The sequence below is a fragment of the Scyliorhinus torazame genome, chromosome 30, assembly GCF_047496885.1.
Source record: "Scyliorhinus torazame isolate Kashiwa2021f chromosome 30, sScyTor2.1, whole genome shotgun sequence".
Taxonomy (NCBI): Eukaryota; Metazoa; Chordata; class Chondrichthyes; order Carcharhiniformes; family Scyliorhinidae; genus Scyliorhinus; species Scyliorhinus torazame.
In genome coordinates, this window is record NC_092736.1 from 4,906,331 (window position 1) to 4,925,596 (window position 19,266).

General features: G+C 47.2%; 1 protein-coding gene across 10 annotated transcripts in view; it reads right to left on the reverse strand.

The window, feature by feature from the left end:
- myo9aa (myosin IXAa) overlaps positions 1-19,266 on the reverse strand; it is a 341,249-nt gene that overhangs the window by 277,592 nt on the left and 44,391 nt on the right. For all 10 annotated transcript variants that reach the window (XM_072492693.1, XM_072492695.1, XM_072492687.1 and 7 more), the window contains exon 2: positions 47-953. In XM_072492693.1, coding sequence (XP_072348794.1) covers positions 47-889 — 843 coding nt within the window. In that variant the 5' untranslated portion in view covers positions 890-953. The remainder of the gene's footprint in view (positions 1-46; positions 954-19,266) is intronic.

The window sequence follows — 19,266 nt, forward strand, 5'->3', positions numbered from 1 at the left end:
TTGAGAATGAATTCCAGGAAGAGAAATGCACATGACTTCATCTTACCTCCAGTACAGGTCCCGCTCCAAGAATAATCTGCTCCACTCCACTGGCAAATCCCTTTTGGCTCAGAGCAGTAAGGTGATGGATAAGGAAATTTGTACTTTGTGTCTTTCCTGAACCACTCTCGCCTGAAATAACTATACACTGGTTCTTCTTGCGTTGCAGCATGGCATGGTATGCCACATCAGCAATTGCGTATATATGGGGCTCCAGTTTTCCCAGATGGTGATTATCATACATTTTTACGTATTTGGGGTTGTAAATAGGAAGAAATTTGAAAGGATTTATGGCAATTAAAATCGTTCCCACATAGGTGTAGATTTTCTCTTGTTTAAATCTGTGGCGCAGGTTGTCCAGGAGTGCTTTTTCATTCAAGTCTGGTAGATTGCACAGATCATTATAGTTTTTCTGTGGGGGCTGAGGCAAAAATCCCCGTTCCATCATTATCCTTCGCTCCTCCGTCACTCTGAGCCATGACTGCAGATTGTTATAATGAATTGAGCCGTCAAGGTTTTTCTCTCGAAGCAAGAACCGATAGTCCTCGCTGCTGAAACGATTTTCCAGGGCACTGCGTGGCCAAAGCATCATGCGCTGCACTGGGCAATCGGTTGGATTGAGAATCCACTCCTCCCCACCAAACTCCTTCACCTCTGCCAGGACGTAACATTTTGCCTTTTCTAGCTGCAATTTGTAAATTAAAGTTTCTATAACTTCTGCTGCACTAGTGTTTTTCCTTGCAGTGACAGGGCAGTAAATGGTGCATTCTGCTATATTCCCCGGGTAAACCCGCAATGTAAACTCATTATCTTCATAGCGTCGTCTTCCCCCAACATCGTGTACATTCATATTGGATCAGTTGAGCCATCAGCACCGATAGCACATCCATACGGCAGGATTCATGGTATCAGACCTGAAACAATAACAGGGGCAGAAATCACATTTTCAGCTGCACTCAAGCATGCAAAATTGCATCACCACACCACCACAAACACAATTCTGTAACTAAAAGAAAAGTCTTTGCACATCTACAAATAGATTTCAAAGTAACATCACAACACAAACTATATGGTATTTTGCAAGGGTCTACGCGAATCACTGGGAACTTTTGTGACGCAGGGTGTCGAGACCTTGCCTCTGAACCAGAAGCTCACGATTCAAGTCCCACTATAGGACCTGATGACCAAGGAAAGTACGTTCATAATGCAGCCAAACATTTACAGGTGAAAATGCTTCCAACACAAGCCAACAGGAGGTAACAAGAGCGGGAGAGATTGCTCATCAGCCATGTGATGGAAAGTTGGAGCCTCTACCATTACAATCCATAGCTTCAGACTGTAACATGCATGTAAAGTACATGTTACCACAGCAATTTGCACTCCGAGCGATTCACAACACCACAAGTCAGATAGATTGACACCCTGTATTTAGGCTGTCTATCCTACAGGAAACAAATACTTAATTAGGTGACACTTCCTTGTGCCACTTTTAAAGCTGGACACCACTAATGCTTATTGGATCTATTAGTTCCGGTCCTTGATGCTGCTGGAGCTAGAAGGTTCACCCCAAAGCATGAAGAACATGATGAACGAAGTTGCTTTCCCACACGGTTCAAGTGTACACATTTAGCTTGCTTGAGGATGCAGTTAGAATCAGCAACTTCTCCAAGCCAACCATCAGTAAATGCACAATAAACAAAGATATCAAGAAAAATAATAGAAAGTATCAGATTATTTGGCACATTAGTATTAACATATTTCCAGGTAGTCAAATATGCTTTAATAAGGCATATAATTCATCTCTTCAAATTCCTTCCAGTACAACCATTTTTACAACAATGGTTTCATGGTCAGCATTTGACATTTTTAAATTCCAGATTTTATTGAATTCGGACTTTTATTTTAATTTTAATGAATTCAACTTTCTTCAATATATTGAATTTGAATGTTACTGAACGTGGGTCCCCAGAGCATTATGGTTCTTCGGATTACTGGCCCAGTGATAATGCCCCTATGCCACTGCCTCCTCACAGCCAGACAAAACTAAATCTCATGGTAATGTGGAAGGATTGGCTGTAGCACATTCATCATCAACTGAACAAATCACGGTAAAAGCAACACAATTAAAATAACTAATCCAATACAAACAAATTAAATTCCAATTCAAAAATAAGACGGTGTTTATATTAGCTTTCAAAATTAGAAACCGTTTTGCCAAAGTTACTGAAGATGTGGTAAGCACTTTTCTTTTAAAACGTATTCTGAAGAATACTTTGATTCACTTACTAGTCTAAGCTCAGCTTTGAAAGAATGTTATGACTCCTAATGTCAATACCATGCTCTTCTCCCGAAGAGAATCTGAAGTTGGCATTGAGGCAATGCATTGAATTATATCAGTTTCAATCTATGTAAAAAGTTCAAAAGTTACTACTCAGACTTGGCAGACACGGAGGGAAAGAGACACAATTCATTAGTATAAAACCATAAAAGTAAACCAGATTTTAAAATATTACTTCAAAATTGGTTTGCATTCGGTAAGATTGTGGCTGACCCAATTGTGCCCTGAACTCCACTTTCTTGCCTGTACATCATAATTCCGGACTCCCTCAATCTAAAACATGTTTAACTCTGCCTTGAACATATTCAATGGCCCAACCTCGTTGCGGAAGAGAATTCCAAAGACTAAATGTAAATATTGCCACAGTTCTGGAGGACCAGAGGCTGCACTCCCCTTTACATAGAAACATACATTGAAAATAGAAGCAGGAGGAGGCCATTCGGCCCATCGAGTCGGTCCCACAATTCATTATGATCATGACCGGTCATCAAGTTTAACATCCTGATCCAGCCTTCCCCTTTCACTTATAAGATCACCTCTCACTCTTCTAAACTCTAATCCTAATCAACTTAGTCTCTCCTCATATGACAGTACCGCCTTCCCAGGACTCAGCGTGGTAAACCTTTCCATAGTAAGAACATTCTTCAGTCAGTGATGGTCCCCCACCTAGGAGCATATTCCGTGCCCTTGCCACCCTAAGTGCTTCCTCCAAGTGGCGTTCAACAAATAGGAGTACTGATTCATCAGCTGATGGTGGCCGGTACTTGGTAATCAGCAGGAGGTTGACTTGCCCATGTTTGATCTGAAGACATGAGACTTCATGGGATCCAGAGTCAATGTTGAGGATTCCCAGGGCAACTCCCACCCGACTGTACACCATTCTGCAGCCACTGTGATAGTGGTGTTTGGGACATGGTCTGTAAGGTATGATTCTGTGAGTATAACTATGTCAGGTTGTTGCTTGACTCGTCTGTGAGACTGTTCTCCCAACTTTGGCACAAACCCCCAGATGTCAGTAAAGAGGACTTTGCAGGGTCAACCGGGCTGAGTTTGCTGTTGTCGTTTCCAGTCCCTGAGTCAATGCCGGGTGGTCTGTCCAGTTTCATAGAACTTAGAACATAGAAAAATACAGCACAGAACAGGCCCGTCGGCCCACGATGTTGTGCCAAACCTTTGTCCTAGATTAATCATAGATTATCAATGAATTTACAGTGCAGAAGTAGGCCCTTCGGCCCATTGAGTCTGCACCGGCTCTTGGAAAGAGCACCCTACCCAAAGTCAACACCTCCACCCAACACTAAGGGCAATTTTGGACACTAAGGACAATTTATCATGGCCAATCCACCGAACCTGCACATCTTTGGACTGTGGGAGGAAACCGGAGCACCCGGAGGAAACCCACGCAGACACGGGGAGGATATGCAGACTCCGCACAGGCAGTGACCCAAGCCGGAATCGAACCTGGGACCCTGGAGCTGTGAAGCAATTGTGCTATCCACAATGCTACCGTGCTGCCCTTAAGGACAAATAAATCTACACTATATCATTTTACCGTAATCCATGTACCTATCCAATAGCTGCTTGAAGGTCCCTAATGTTTCCGACTCAACTACTTCCACAGGCAGTGCATTCCATGCCCCCAGTACTCTCTGGGTAAAGAACCTACCTCTGACATCCCCCCGATATCTTCCACCATTCACCTTAAATTTATGTCCCCTTGAAATGGTTTGTTCCACCCGGGGAAAAAGTCTCTGTCTACTCTATCTATTCCCCTGATCATCTTATAAACCTCTATCAAGTCGCCCCTCGTCCTTCTACGTTCTAATGAGAAAAGGCCTAGCACCCTCAACCTTTCCTCGTAAGACCTACTCTCCATTCCAGGCAACATCCTGGTGAATCTCCTTTGCACCTTTTCCAAAGCTTCCACATCCTTCCTAAAATGAGGCGACCAGAACTGTACACAGTACTCAAATGTGGCCTTACAAAAGTTTTGTACAGCTGCATCATCACCTCACGGCTCTTAAATTCAATCCCTCTGTTAATGAACGCTAGCACACCATAGGCCTTCTTCACAGCTCTATCCACTTGAATGGCAACTTTCAAAGATGTATGAACATAGACCCCAAGATCTCTCTGCTCCTCCACATTGATAAGAACCCTAACGTTAACCCTGTATTCTGCATTCATATTTGTCCTTCCAAAATGGACAACCTCACACTTTTCAGGGTTAAACTCCATCTGCCAGTTCTCAGCCCAGCTCTGCATCCTATCTATGTCTCTTTGCAGCCGACAACAGCCCTCCTCACTATCCACAACTCCACCAATCTTCGTACCGTCCGCAAATTTACTGACCCACCCTTCAACTCCCTCATCCAAGTCATTAATGAAAATCACAAACAGCAGAGGACCCAGAACTGATCCCTGCGGTACGCCACTGGTAACTGGGATCCAGGCTGAATATTTGCCATCCACCACCACTCTCTGACTTCTATCGGTTAGCCAGTTTGTTATCCAACTGGCCAAATTTCCCACTATCCCATGCCTCCTTACTTTCTGCAGAAGCCTACCATGGGGAACCTGATCAAATGCCTTACTAAAATCCATGTACACTACATCCACTGCTTTACCTTCATCCACATGCTTGGTCACCTCCTCAAAGAATTCAATAAGACTTGTAAGGCAAGACCTACCCCTCACAAATCCGTGCTGACTATCCCTAATCAAGCAGTGTCTTTCCAGATGCTCAGAAATCCTATCCTTCAGTACCCTTTCCATGACTTTGCCTACCACCGAAGTAAGACTAACTGGCCTGTAATTCCCAGGGTTATGCCTATTCCCTTTTTTGAACAGGGGCACGACATTCGCCACTCTCCAATCCCCTGGTACCACTCCTGTTGACAGTGAGGACGAAAAGATCATTGCCAACGGCTCTGCAATTTCATCTCTTGCTTCCCATAGAATCCTTGGATATATCCCGTCAGGCCTGGGGGACTTGTCTATCCTCAGGTTTTTCAAAATGCCCAACACATCTTCCTTCCTAACAAGTATTTCCTCGAGCTTACCAGTCTGTTTCACACTGTCCTCTCCAACAATATGGCCCCTCTCATTTGTAAATACAGAAGAAACGTACTCGTTCAAGACCTCTCCTATCTCATCAGACTCAATGATGATTGATGCAGGTAGGGCAGTAGATGTTGTCTATATGGACTTCAGTAAGGCCTTTGACAAGGTCCCTCATGGTAGACTAGTACAAAAGGTGAAGTCACACGGGATCAGGGGTGAACTGGCAAGGTGGATACAGAACTGGCTAGGCCATAGAAGGCAGAGGGTAGCAATGGAGGGATGCTTTTCTAATTGGAGGGCTGTGACCAGTGGTGTTCCACAGGGATCAGTGCTGGGACCTTTGCTCTTTGTAGTATATATAAATGATTTGGAGGAAAATGTAACTGGTCTGATTAGTAAGTTTGCAGACGACACAAAGGTTGGTGGAATTGCGGATAGCGATGAGGACTGTCTGAGGATACAGCAGGATTTAGATTGTCTGGAGACTTGGGCGGAGAGATGGCAGATGGAGTTTAACCTGGACAAATGTGAGGTAATGCATTTTGGAAGGGCTAATGCAGGTAGGGAATATACAGTGAATGGTAGAACCCTCAAGAGTATTGAAAGTCAAAGAGATCTAGGAGTACAGGTCCACAGATCACTGAAAGGGGCTACACAGGTGGAGAAGGTAGTCAAGAAGGCATACGGCATGCTTGCCTTCATTGGCCGGGGCATTGAGTATAAGAATTGGCAAGTCATGTTGCAGCTGTATAGAACCTTAGTTAGGCCACACTTGGAGTATAGTGTTCAATTCTGGTCGCCACACTACCAGAAGGATGTGGAGGCTTTAGAGAGGGTGCAGAAGAGATTTACCAGAATGTTGCCTGGTATGGAGGGCATAAGCTATGAGGAGCGATTGAATAAACTTGGTTTGTTCTCACTGGAACGAAGGAGGTTGAGGGGCGACCTGATAGAGGTATACAAAATTATGAGGGGCATAGACAGAGTGGATAGTCAGAGGCTTTTCCCCAGGGTAGAGGGGTCAATTACTAGGGGGCATAGGTTTAAGGTGAGAGGGGCAAAGTTTAGAGTAGATGTACGAGGCAAGTTTTTTACGCAGAGGGTAGTGGGTGCCTGGAACTCACTACCGGAGGAGGTAGTGGAGGCAGGGACGATAGGGACATTTAAGGGGCATCTTGACAAATATATGAATAGGATGGGAATAGAAGGATACGGACCCAGGAAGTGTAGAAGATTGTAGTTTAGTCGGGCAGTATGGTCGGCACGGGCTTGGAGGGCCGAAGGGCCTGTTCCTGTGCTGTACATTTCTTTGTTCTTTGTTCTTTGTTCAATGCACAATCTCCCGCTACTGTCCTTGATCGGACCTACCCTCGCTCTAGTCATTCTCATATTTCTCACATACGTGTAAAAGGCCTTGGGGTTTTCCTTGATCCTACCCGCCAAAGATTGTTCATGCCCTCTCTTAGCTCTCCTAATCCCTTTCTTCAGTTCCCTCCTGGCTATCTTGTATCCCTCCAACGCCCTGTCGGAACCTTGTTTCCTCAGCCTTACATAAGTCTCCTTTTTCCTCTTAACAAGACATTCAACCTCTCTCGTCAACCATGGTTCCCTCACTCGACCATCTCTTCCCTGCCTGACAGGGACAAACATATCAAGGACACGTAGTACCTGTTCCTTGAACAAGTTCCACATTTCACTTGCGTCCTTCCCTGACAGCCTATGTTCCCAACTTATGCACTTCAATTCTTGTCTGACAACATCGTATTTACCCTTCCCCCATATGTAAACCTTGCCCTGTTGCACGCACCTATCCCTCTCCATTACTAAAGTGAAAGTCACAGAATTGTGGTCACTACCTCCAAAATGCTCCCCCACTAACAAATCTATCACTTGCCCTGGTTCATTACCAAGTACTAAATCCAATATTGCCCCTCCTCTGGTCAGACAATCTACATACTGTGTTAGAAAAGCTTCCTGGACACACTGCACAAACACCACCCCATCCAAACTATTTGATCTAAAGAGTTTCCACTCAATGTTTGGGAAGTTGAAGTCACCCATGACTACTACCCTGTGACTTCTGCACCTTTCCAAAATCTGTTTCCCAATCTGTTCCTCCACATCTCTGCTACTATTGGGGGGCCTATAGAAAACTCCTAACAAGGTGACTGCTCCTTTCCTATTTCTGACTTCAACCCATACTACCTCAGTAGGCTGATACTCCTCGAACTGCCTTTCTGCAGCTGTTATACTATCTCTAATTAATAACGCCACCCCCCCCCCACCTTTTACCACCCTCCCTAATCTTATTGAAACATCTATAACCAGGGACCTCCAACAACCATTTCTGCCCCTCGTCTATCCAAGTTTCCGTGATGGCCACCACATCGTAGTCCCAAGTGCCGATCCATGCCTTAAGTTGACCCACCTTATTCCTGATGCTTCTTGCGTTGAAGTATACACACTTCAACCCATCTCCGTGCCTGCAAGTACTCTCCTTTGTCAGTGTTCCCTTCCCCACTGCCTCATTACACGCTTTGGCGTCCTGAATATCGGCTACCTTAGTTGCTGGACTACAAATCCGGTTCCCATTCCCCTGCCAAATTAGTTTAAACCCTCCCGAAGAGTACTAGAAAACCTCCCTCCCAGGATATTGGTGCCCCTCTGGTTCAGATGCAACCCGTCCTGCTTGTACAGGTCCCACCTTCCCCAGAATGCGCTCCAATTATCCAAATACCTGAACCCCTCCCTCCTACACCATTCCTGCAGCCACGTGTTCAGCTGCACTCTCTCCCTATTCCTAGCCTCGCTATCACGTGGCACCGGCAACAAACCAGAGATGACAACTCTGTCTGTCCTGGCTTTTAACTTCCAGCCTAACTCCCTAAACTCATTTATTACCTCCACACCCCTTTTCATACCTACGTCGTTGGTACCAATGTGCACCACGACTTCTGGCTGCTCACCCTCCCCCTTAAGGATCCTGAAGACACGATCCGAGACATCCCTGGCCCTGGCACCCGGGAGGCAACATACCTTCCGGGAGTCTCGCTCGCGACCACAGAATCTCCTATCTATTCCCCTAACCATTGAATCTCCTTTTTATGTTTTTGTTGAATACAACGAATGGCCTGCTAGGCCATTTCACCAGGCATTTAAGACTCAACCACATTGCTGTGGGTCTGGCGTAACATGTAGGCCAGACCAGGTAAAGATAGCAGATTTCCTTCCCTAAAGGACATTAGTGAATCAGATGCGTTTTTACACAATCGACAATGGTTTCATGGTCATCATTAGACTTTGAATTCCAGTTATATATTTTTTAATTTAGAGTACCCAATTTTTTTTTTTCCCAATTAAGGGGCAATTTAGCGTGGCCAATCCACCTAACCTGCACATCTCTGGGTTATGGGGGTGAAACCCACGCAGACACGGGGAGAATGTGCAAACTCCACACAGAGAGTGACCCAGGGCCAGCATCGGACCCGGGTCCTCAGCGCGTGAGGCAGCAGTGCTAACTACTACACCACCGAGCCACCCCTCATAGTTACCTTTTATGCGACACATTGTCGATTTCCTTTTGGAAAAGCACATCTACTGATTCACCTTTATCCCCCCTTGCTTGTTACATCTCAAAGGAGTCTGTTGTGATGTGAAAGAATGAGAGGGCTCATTATACGTTTTGTCAAACATTACATGTTTTGCTAGATATAATCTAGAGAGGTACTGAGAGTGTGTGTGCGTGTGTGTGTAGAAGAGCAAATCAAGGGGAAATAACTGAACCAGAAAATCACATACTTGAACAGCAAAGGTCCATTTTTAACTGAAGATTTTTTCACTAAATGTGTGATTTCAACCATTTATTTCAATTGACCTTTCTCAAAGTCAGACATGGTGGTGATGCCAAGCAATTAATCAGGAGTCACTAAGCACAAGAATTTTTTTTTGGGGGGGAAGTAATGAAGTCAATTTAAATTCATTTGATTTATAATAGTTGTGTGCATAATGAAACATTTGCCACAGTGCAAAGGTTCCCTGCAATTGTCTTTAGTCACCTGAGCTAGAAAACCCATTGAATGGAAAAGTATTTGTGATGTGCATCCAATTGTTAGAGCAACATCAAACATTGGTTGTAACTCTCCTCATGTGGTCCAGTGCTTTTTTTGTTTTACAGGTTTTGCAGTCTGGCTTGGCTTGTAATTATCATATTGATGAGGTACTGTTTTGCATAAATTGCATAAAGGACAGTTCTCAACAAAACTGAAACTATTAATGGGGAAAGGGAAAAAGACGCCAGAACGAGGGTAATTCAAATATTGAGTATTTCAAACAATGCAGAAAATATTAGAGTTTTACGATGAAGCAACAGAGAAGATAAAATTAATACCATGGTTTATATTCTGGTGCGCATTAAAACAAAGAATTCTGGTATAATTTCATCACATGGCACCGCATGTAATATTGATTGGTGACTGTCTGCACAAGGGTTTTGGGAAAGCTTCACCCGCACAAAGAACTCCAATATTCCTTGGCAGCACTGAAGCTGTCAACAAAAATCACAATATTCTCAACTGTTCGGAAAATTTAGGCTCCCCTGCACAATGACCAAGAATTGTGCAGCACGGTAGCACAAGTGGATAGCACTGTGGCTTCACAGCGCCAGGGTCCCAGGTTCGATTCCCTGCTGGGTCACTGTCTGTGCGGAGTCTGCATGTTCTCCCAGTGTCTGCATGGGTTTCCTCCGGGTGCTCCGGTTTCCTTCCACAGGAATGTGGCAACTAGGGGCTTTTCACAGTAACTTCATTTGAAGCCTACTTGTGACAATAAGCGATTTTCATTTCATTTCATTTCATTTCAAAGACGTGCAGGTTAGGTGGATTGGCCATGATAAATTGCCCTTCGTAACCAAAAAGGTTAGGAGGGGTTAGGGTTATGGGGATAGGGTGGAAGTGAGGGCTTAAGTGGGTCGGTGCAGACTCGATGGGCCGAATGGCCTCCTTCTGCACTGTATGTTCTATGTTCTCTATGAATAGTCTAAAATTGACATCATCCTGTTAATCACCACACATGCTACTCCATGCAGTAGGGCCAATGCTAGAGAAACATGATCGACCTTCTGCACCCTGGACTATTTCAGAGCTCCTGCATTTAGTCATGCCATGTGAACAGTACTGTTTGGCACCAGCTAACCAGAATGAGAAAGATACAGTCCATCCACCTTTACGACATTGCAGATTAAAGTCAAATAAGCAAAGAACAATCATCCAACTCTGACATTGTTAATGACCTTTACATCCGAAGCAGTCCCCAAAACTAAAAAAAGTTATCCAAAAAAAACAAAAAAATGTCTGTAATCTTAAATATACTTTACTAATAAAATAAATAATTTCCTTTCTGGAATCTGGGATATTTGCTGCATTCCAACAGTTGGATGGCTGCTAGACTTTCACACACTGACAGTACACAAAGATTGAACAGCCCACCAGCAAACCCTACACTTCTCTCATCCTCTCCTCACAAAAAATAATTTAGTAATGTTACTTTTTAAAGATTTAGGAATGGAACTTTCTTGTGCAAAAGAATCAGTCCAAGTACCATTCACAAAGCTTGCAACAAGAGTGGCAGCAAATACATTGCCCTATTCACAAACAGTTAAGTATTGACGAAACAGGATATGAAATTTCAGACCGCTGCATTTTGGGAAGGATTTGAAATTAGTTATGTAATCTAGAAACTGCCCAACAGCTGAAATTTTGGATTAATTCATACCCTCCAACTTTAATTTTTCATACAATAGTTCTGAATCCCAAATTAAAATCATCAAGCTGGATTTTACTCTTCTTCCACCAGTAGGTTTGAAGGCTGTTGGAGGCGCAAACTGCAGCGAGCTGCTTTTCCTGCCCACCCCCGATCTATCCCCATCTTACGGGGGCCTTCATTTTCGGGAGCGGGAGAGAGAGCCAGAGCGCAGCGAGTGCAGTTTAGGATTCAGGTAGGTGTTTAAACTTGCTCCCAGGTTACAGCGGCCTTCATTTCCGGGAGCGGGAGAGAGAGAGAGAGAGAGCCGGAGCGCAGCTTGGGATTCAGGTAGGTGTTTAAACTTGCCCCCAGGTTCCAGCGGCCTTCATTTCCGGGAGCAGGAGAGAGAGAGAGAGCCGGAGCGCAGCGAGTGCAGCTTGGGATTCAGGTAGGTGTTTAAACTTGCCCCCAGGTTTTAGCGGCCTTAATTTTCGGGAGCGGGAGAGAGAGAGGGAGCCGGAGCGCAGCGAGTGCAGCTTGGGATTCAGGTAGGTGTTTAAACTTGCCCCCAGATTCCAGCGGCCTTAATTTTCAGGAGCGGCAGAGAGAGAGGGAGCCGGAGCGCAGCTAGTGCAGCTTGGGATTCAGGAAGTGTTTAAACTTGCCCCCAGCTTCCAGCGGCCTTCATTTCCAGGAGCGGGAGTGGGAGCCGGAGCGCAGCGATTGCAGCTTGGGATTCAGGTAGGTGTTTAGACTTGCCCCCAGGTTCCAGCGGCCTTCATTTCTGGGAACGGGAGAGGGAGCCGGAGCGCAGCAAGTGCAGCTTGGGATTCAGGTAGGTGTTTAAACTTGCCCCCAGGTTCCAGCAGCCTTCATTTCCGGGAGAGAGAGAGGGAGCCGGAGCGCAGCGAGTGCAGCTTGGGATTCAGGTAGGTGTTTAAACTTGCCCCCAGGTTCCAGCGGCCTTCATTTCCGGGAGCGGGAGAGAGAGAGCGAGCGCAGCTTGGGATTCAGGTAGGTGTTTAAACTTGCCCCCAGGTTCCAGCGGCCTTCATTTCCGGGAGCCGGAGAGAGAGAGAGAGAGAGCCGGAGCGCTGCTTGGGATTCAGGTAGGTGTTTAAACTTGCCCCCAGGTTCCAGCGGCCTTCATTTCTGGGAACGGGAGGGGGAGCCGGAGCGCAGCGAGTGCAGCTTGGGATTCAGGTAGGTGTTTAAACTTGCTCCCAGGTTACAGCGGCCTTCATTTCCGGGAGCGGGAGAGAGAGAGTGAGAGAGCCGGAGCGCAGCTTGGGATTCAGGTAGGTGTTTAAACTTGCCCCCAGGTTCCAGCGGCCTTCATTTCCGGGAGCAGGAGAGAGAGAGAGCCGGAGCGCAGCGAGTGCAGCTTGGGATTCAGGTAGGTGTTTAAACTTGCCCCCAGGTTTTAGCGGCCTTAATTTTCGGGTGCGGGAGAGAGAGAGGGAGCCGGAGCGCAGCGAGTGCAGCTTGGGATTCAGGTAGGTGTTTAAACTTGCCCCCAGATTCCAGCGGCCTTAATTTTCAGGAGCGGCAGAGAGGGAGCCGGAGCGCAGCGAGTGCAGCTTGGGATTCAGGAAGTGTTTAAACTTGCCCCCAGCTTCCAGCGGCCTTCATTTCCGGGAGCGGGAGTGGGAGCCGGAGCGCAGCGATTGCAGCTTGGGATTCAGGTAGGTGTTTAAACTTTCCCCCAGATTCCAGCGGCCTTCTTTTCCGGGAGCGGGAGAGAGAGAGCGAGCGCAGCTTGGGATTCAGGTAGGTGTTTAAACTTGCCCCCAGGTTCCAGCGGCCTTCATTTCCGGGAGCGGGAGAGAGAGAGAGAGAGCCGGAGCGCAGCTTGGGATTCAGGTAGGTGTTTAAACTTGCCCCCAGGTTCCAGCGGCCTTCATTTCTGGGAACGGGAGAGGGAGCCGGAGCGCAGCGAGTGCAGCTTGGGATTCAGGTAGGTGTTTAAACTTGCCCCCAGGTTTTAGCGGCCTTCATTTTCAGGAGCGGGAGAGAGGGAATCGGAGCGCAGCGAGTGCAGCTTGGGATTCAGGTAGGTGTTTAAACTTGCCCCCAGGTTCCAGCGGCCTTAATTTTCGGGAGCGGGAGAGAGAGAGAGCCAGAGCGCAGCGAGTGCAGCTTGGGATTCAGGTAGGTGTTTAAACTTGCCCCCAGGTTCCAGCGGCCTTCATTTCCGGGAGCGGGAGAGAGAGAGAGAGAGCCGGAGCGCAGCTTGGGATTCAGGTAGGTGTTTAAACTTGCCCCCAGGTTCCAGCGGCCTTCATTTCTGGGAACGGGAGAGGGAGCCGGAGCGCAGCGAGTGCAGCTTGGGATTCAGGTAGGTGTTTAAACTTGCCCCCAGGTTTTAGCGGCCTTCATTTTCAGGAGCGGGAGAGAGGGAACCGGAGCGCAGCGAGTGCAGCTTGGGATTCAGGTAGGTGTTTAAACTTGCCCCCAGGTTCCAGCGGCCTTAATTTTCGGGAGCGGGAGAGAGAGAGAGCCAGAGCGCAGCGAGTGCAGCTTGGGATTCAGGTAGGTGTTTAAACTTGCCCCCAGGTTCCAGCGGCTTTCATTTTCGGGAATGGGAGAGAGAGCCGGAGCGCAGCAAGTGCAGCTTGGGATTCAGGTAGGTGTTAAACTTGCCCCCAGGTTCCAGCAGCCTTCTTTTCCGGGAGCGGGAGAGAGAGAGCGAGCGCAGCTTGGGATTCAGGTAGGTGTTTAAACTTGCCCCCAGGTTCCAGCGGCCTTCATTTCCGGGAGCGGGAGAGAGAGAGAGAGAGCCGGAGCGCAGCTTGGGATTCAGGTAGGTGTTTAAACTTGCCCCCAGGTTCCAGCGGCCTTCATTTCTGGGAACGGGAGAGGGAGCCGGAGCGCAGCGAGTGCAGCTTGGGATTCAGGTAGGTGTTTAAACTTGCCCCCAGGTTTTAGCGGCCTTCATTTTCAGGAGCGGGAGAGAGGGAACCGGAGCGCAGCGAGTGCAGCTTGGGATTCAGGTAGGTGTTTAAACTTGCCCCCAGGTTCCAGCGGCCTTAATTTTCGGGAGCGGGAGAGAGAGAGAGCCAGAGCGCAGCGAGTGCAGCTTGGGATTCAGGTAGGTGTTTAAACTTGCCCCCAGGTTCCAGCGGCTTTCATTTTCGGGAATGGGAGAGAGAGCCGGAGCGCAGCAAGTGCAGCTTGGGATTCAGGTAGGTGTTAAACTTGCCCCCAGGTTCCAGCAGCCTTCTTTTCCGGGAGCGGGAGAGAGAGAGCGAGCGCAGCTTGGGATTCAGGTAGGTGTTTAAACTTGCCCCCAGGTTCCAGCGGCCTTCATTTCCGGGAGCGGGAGAGAGAGAGAGAGAGCCGGAGCGCAGCTTGGGATTCAGGTAGGTGTTTAAACTTGCCCCCAGGTTCCAGCGGCCTTCATTTCTGGGAACGGGAGAGGGAGCCGGAGCGCAGCGAGTGCAGCTTGGGATTCAGGTAGGTGTTTAAACTTGCCCCCAGGTTTTAGCGGCCTTCATTTTCAGGAGCGGGAGAGAGGGAACCGGAGCGCAGCGAGTGCAGCTTGGGATTCAGGTAGGTGTTTAAACTTGCCCCCAGGTTCCAGCGGCCTTAATTTTCGGGAGCGGGAGAGAGAGAGAGCCAGAGCGCAGCGAGTGCAGCTTGGGATTCAGGTAGGTGTTTAAACTTGCCCCCAGGTTCCAGCGGCTTTCATTTTCGGGAATGGGAGAGAGAGCCGGAGCGCAGCAAGTGCAGCTTGGGATTCAGGTAGGTGTTAAACTTGCCCCCAGGTTCCAGCAGCCTTCATTTCCGGGAGCGGGAGAGAGAGAGGGAGCCGGAGTGCAGCTTGGGAATCAGGTAGTTGCTTAAGTGTTTGAATTTTACCTCTATTTAAGTTGGGCAGTTGCTAAACCCGAGACACTACACTTGTAGTGTCTCCCACCCTTCCACCTCCTCTAACCTAAGGGGGTGAGTGAATATCAGGTAAGCTCTCTCTTTTCTTTTTCTTTTATCCGCAAGTTATAGCTTCAGATTTTCGGCGGGCGCAGTGGCCAGGGATCTGTCGGGAAGGAAAGTTTACACTTTAATAACTTACCTTGCAGGAGAAGCGGCCTTTAGATTTTTGGCGGGAGCAGTGGCCAGGGGTATGTCGGGAAGGTAAGTAGCTGGGAGAAATTCAACTCTTCGTGGGTTGGTAAGTATTGTGATTGGTAAGTAAAATCCTTATTCCTTTCACTTATTCATTATTTGATATATTTGTAATCAGTTAAGGTAAAGTGTAAAAATGGCAGGAGATCCCAGACCCGTGTTATGCTCCTCATGCTCAATGTGGGAGTTCAGGGACGCGGCCGATGCCCCTGACTCCTTCATGTGCGGGAAGTGTCCAGCTGCAACTCCTGTTAGACCGCATGACGGCTCTGGAGCTGCGGATGGACTCACTTTGGAGCATCCACGAGTGATGGGAGACAGGAAATGGGTGGCCAAAAGGCAGAGAAAGAGCAGGAAGGCAGTGCAGGTGTCCACTGTGGTCATCTCCCTCCAAAACAGGTATACCGTTTTGGATACTGTTGGGGGAGATGACTCAGCAGAGGAAGGCAGTAGTAGCCAGGCTCATGGCACCGTGGCTGGCTCTGCAGCAAAGAAGGGCGGGAAAAAGACTGGCAGGACTATAGTCATAGGGGATTCAATCGTAAGGGGAGTAGACAGGCGTTTCTGTGGTCGACAACGAGACTCCCGAATGGTATGTTGCCTCCCGGGTGCACAGGTCAGGGATGTCTCAGGTCGGCTGCAGGACATAATGAAGGGGGAGGGTGAACAGCCAGTTGCCGTGGTGCATATAGGCAAAAAACGAGATGAGGTCCGACAATCAGAATTTAGGGAGTTAGGAGATAAGTTAAAAAGTAGGATCTCAAAGATAGTAATCTCAGGATTGCTACCAGTGCCACTTGACAGTCAGAGTAGAAATTCAAGAATAGTCAGAATGAATATGTGGCTTGAGAGATGGTGCAGGAGGGAGGGGTTCAGATTTTTGGGACATTGGAACCAGTTCTGGAACCAATGTCCTAGGGAGTGCTTTTGCTAACACTGTTGGGGAGGTTTTAAACTAATGTGGCAGGGGGATGGAAACCAGATTCGGAAGTTAGAGGTCAGTAAAGAGGCAGCAACGAAAGCCAGTAAGGTACTAGATAATAAACTCAATGTGACTAAGGGGAAGAGTAGACAGGGAAGAGATGAAGAACGCAAAGGGACAGGTGGTCTGAGGTGCATATGTTTCAATGCGAGAAGTGTAGCAGGTAAGGCAGATGAATTTAGGGCTTGGATTAGTACCTGCAAATATGATGTTATTGGTATTACGGAGACTTGGTTGAGGGAAGGGAAAGACTGGCAACTAAATATCCGAGGGTATAGATGCTTCAGGAGGGATAGAGAGGGAGGTAAAAGGGGTGGAGGAGTTGCATTACTGGTCAGAGATGATATCACAGCTATGATTAAGGAGGGGACGATGGAGGATTTCAGCACTGAGGCAATATCGGTGGAGCTAAGAAATAGGAAGGATGCACTAACATTGTTGGGACTTTACTGCAGGCCTCCCAAAAGCGAGTGTGAAGTAGAGGTACAAATATGTCGACAGATTATAGAAAAATGTAGGAGCAATAGGGTGGTCGTGATGGGAGATTTTAACTTCCCCAACATTGAATGGGACTCGTGTAGTGTTGGAGGCGTAGATGGAGCGGAATTTGTAAGGAGCATCCAGGAGAGTTTTTTTAAAGCAGTATGTAAATAGTCCAACTCGGGAAGGGGCCATACTGGACCTGGTATTGGGGAATGATCCCGGCCAGGTGGGTAAAGTTTCAGTCGGTGATTACTTTGGGAATAGCGATCATAATTCCGTAAGTTTTAGAATACTCATGGACAAAGACGAGAGTGGTCCTAAAGAAAGAGTGCTAAATTGGGGAAAGGCCAAGTATAACAAAATTCGGCAGGAGCTAGGGAATGTGGATTGGGAGCAGCTCTTTAAGGGTAAATCCACATTTGAAATGTGGGAGTCTTTTAAGGAAAGGGTGATTAGAGTGCAGGACAGACATGTCCCTGTGAAAATGAGGGATAGAAATGGCAAGATTAGGGAACATTGGATGACGGGTGGAATTGTGAGACTAGCTAAGATGAAAAAGGAAGCATACATAAGATCTAGGTGACTTAAATCTGATGAAGCTTTGGAGGAATATCGCGAAAGTAGGACAAATCTCAAACGCACAATAAAGAGGGCTAAAAGGGGTCATGAAATATCTTTGGCTAACAGGGTTAAGGAAAATCCCAACGCCTTTTATTCGTATATAAGGAGCAAGAGGGTAACTCGAGAAAGGATTGACCCACTCAAAGACAAAAGAGGGAATTTATGCGTGGAGTCAGAGGAAATGGGTGAGATTCTTAATGAGCACTTTGCATCGGTATTCACCAAGGAGAGGGACATGACGGATGTTGAGGCTACAGATGGATGTTTAAATACTCAAGGTCAAGTCGGCATAAGGAAGGGGGAAGTTTTGGGTATTCGAAAAGGCATTAAGGTGAACAAGTCCCCAGGTCCAGATGGGATCTAACCCAGGTTACTGAGGTAAGCGAGGGAAGAAATATCTGGGGTCTTATCTTTGCAGCATCCTTGAGCACGGGTGAGGTCCCGGAGGACTGGAGAATTGCTAATGTTGTCCCTTTGTTTAAGAAGGGTAGCAGGGATAATCCAGAGAATTATAGACCTGTTAGCTTGACGTCAGTGGTAGGCAAACTGCTGGAGAAGATACTGAGGGATAGGATCTATTCACATTTGGAAGAAAATAGACTTATCAGTGATAGGCAGCATGGTTTTGTGCAGGAAAGGTCATGTCTTACAAACCTAATAGAATTCTTTGAGGAAGTGACAACGTTAATTGATGATGGAAGGGATGTAGATGTCATATACATGGACTTCAGTAAGGCGTTTGATAAAGTTTCCCATGGCAGGTTGATGGAAAAAGTGAAGTCGTATGGGGTTCAGGGTGTACTAGCTAGATGGATAAAGAACTGGCTGGGCAACAGGAGACAGAGAGTAGTGGTGGAAGGGAGTGTCTCAAAATGCAGAAAGGTGACTAGTGGCGTTCCACAGGAATCCGTGCTCGGACCACTGTTGTTTGTGATATACATAATTGATCTGGACGAAGGTACAGGTGGTCTGATTAGCAAGTTTGCAGATGATACTAAGATTGGTGGAGTTGCAGATAGCGAGGAGGACTGTCAGAGAATACAGCAAAATAAAAATAGATTGGAGAGTTGGGCAGAGAAATGGCAGATGGAGTTCAATCCAGGCAAATGCGAGGTGATGCATTTTGGAAGATCTAATTCAAGAGCTGACTATACGGTCAATGGAAGAGTCCTGGGGAAAATTGATGTACAGAGAGATCTGGGAGTTCAGGTCCATTGTACCCTGAAGGTGGCAACGCAGGTCGATAGAGTGGTCAAGAAGGCATACAGCATGCTTGCCTTCATTGGACGGGGTATTTGAGTACAAGAGTCGGCTGATCATGTTACAGTTGTACAGGACTTTGGTTAGGCCACATTTGGAATACTGCGTGCAGTTCTGGTCGCCACATTACCAGAAGGATGTGGATGTTTTAGAGAGGGTGCAGAGGAGGTTCACCGGGATGTTGCCTGGTATGGAGGGTGCTAGCTATGAAGAAAGGTTGAGTACATGAGGATTGTTTTCGTTGCAAAGACGGAGGCTGAGGGGGGACCTGATTGAGGTCTACAAAATTATGAGAGGTATGGACAGGGTGGATAGCAACAAGCTTTTTCCAAGAGTGGGGGTGGCAATTACAAGGGGTCACGATTTCAAGGTGAGAGGGGGAAAGTTTAAGGGAGATGTGCGTGGAAAGCTTTTTACGCAGAGGGTGGTGGGTGCCTGGAATGCTTTGCCAGCGGAGGTGGTAGAGGCGGGCACAATAGCATCATTTAAGATGCATCTAGACAGATATATGAATGGGCGGGGAACAGAGGGAAGTAGATCCTTGGAAAATAGGTGACAGGTTTAGATAAAGGATCTGGATCAGCGCAGGCTGGGAGGGCCGAAGGGCCTGTTCTTG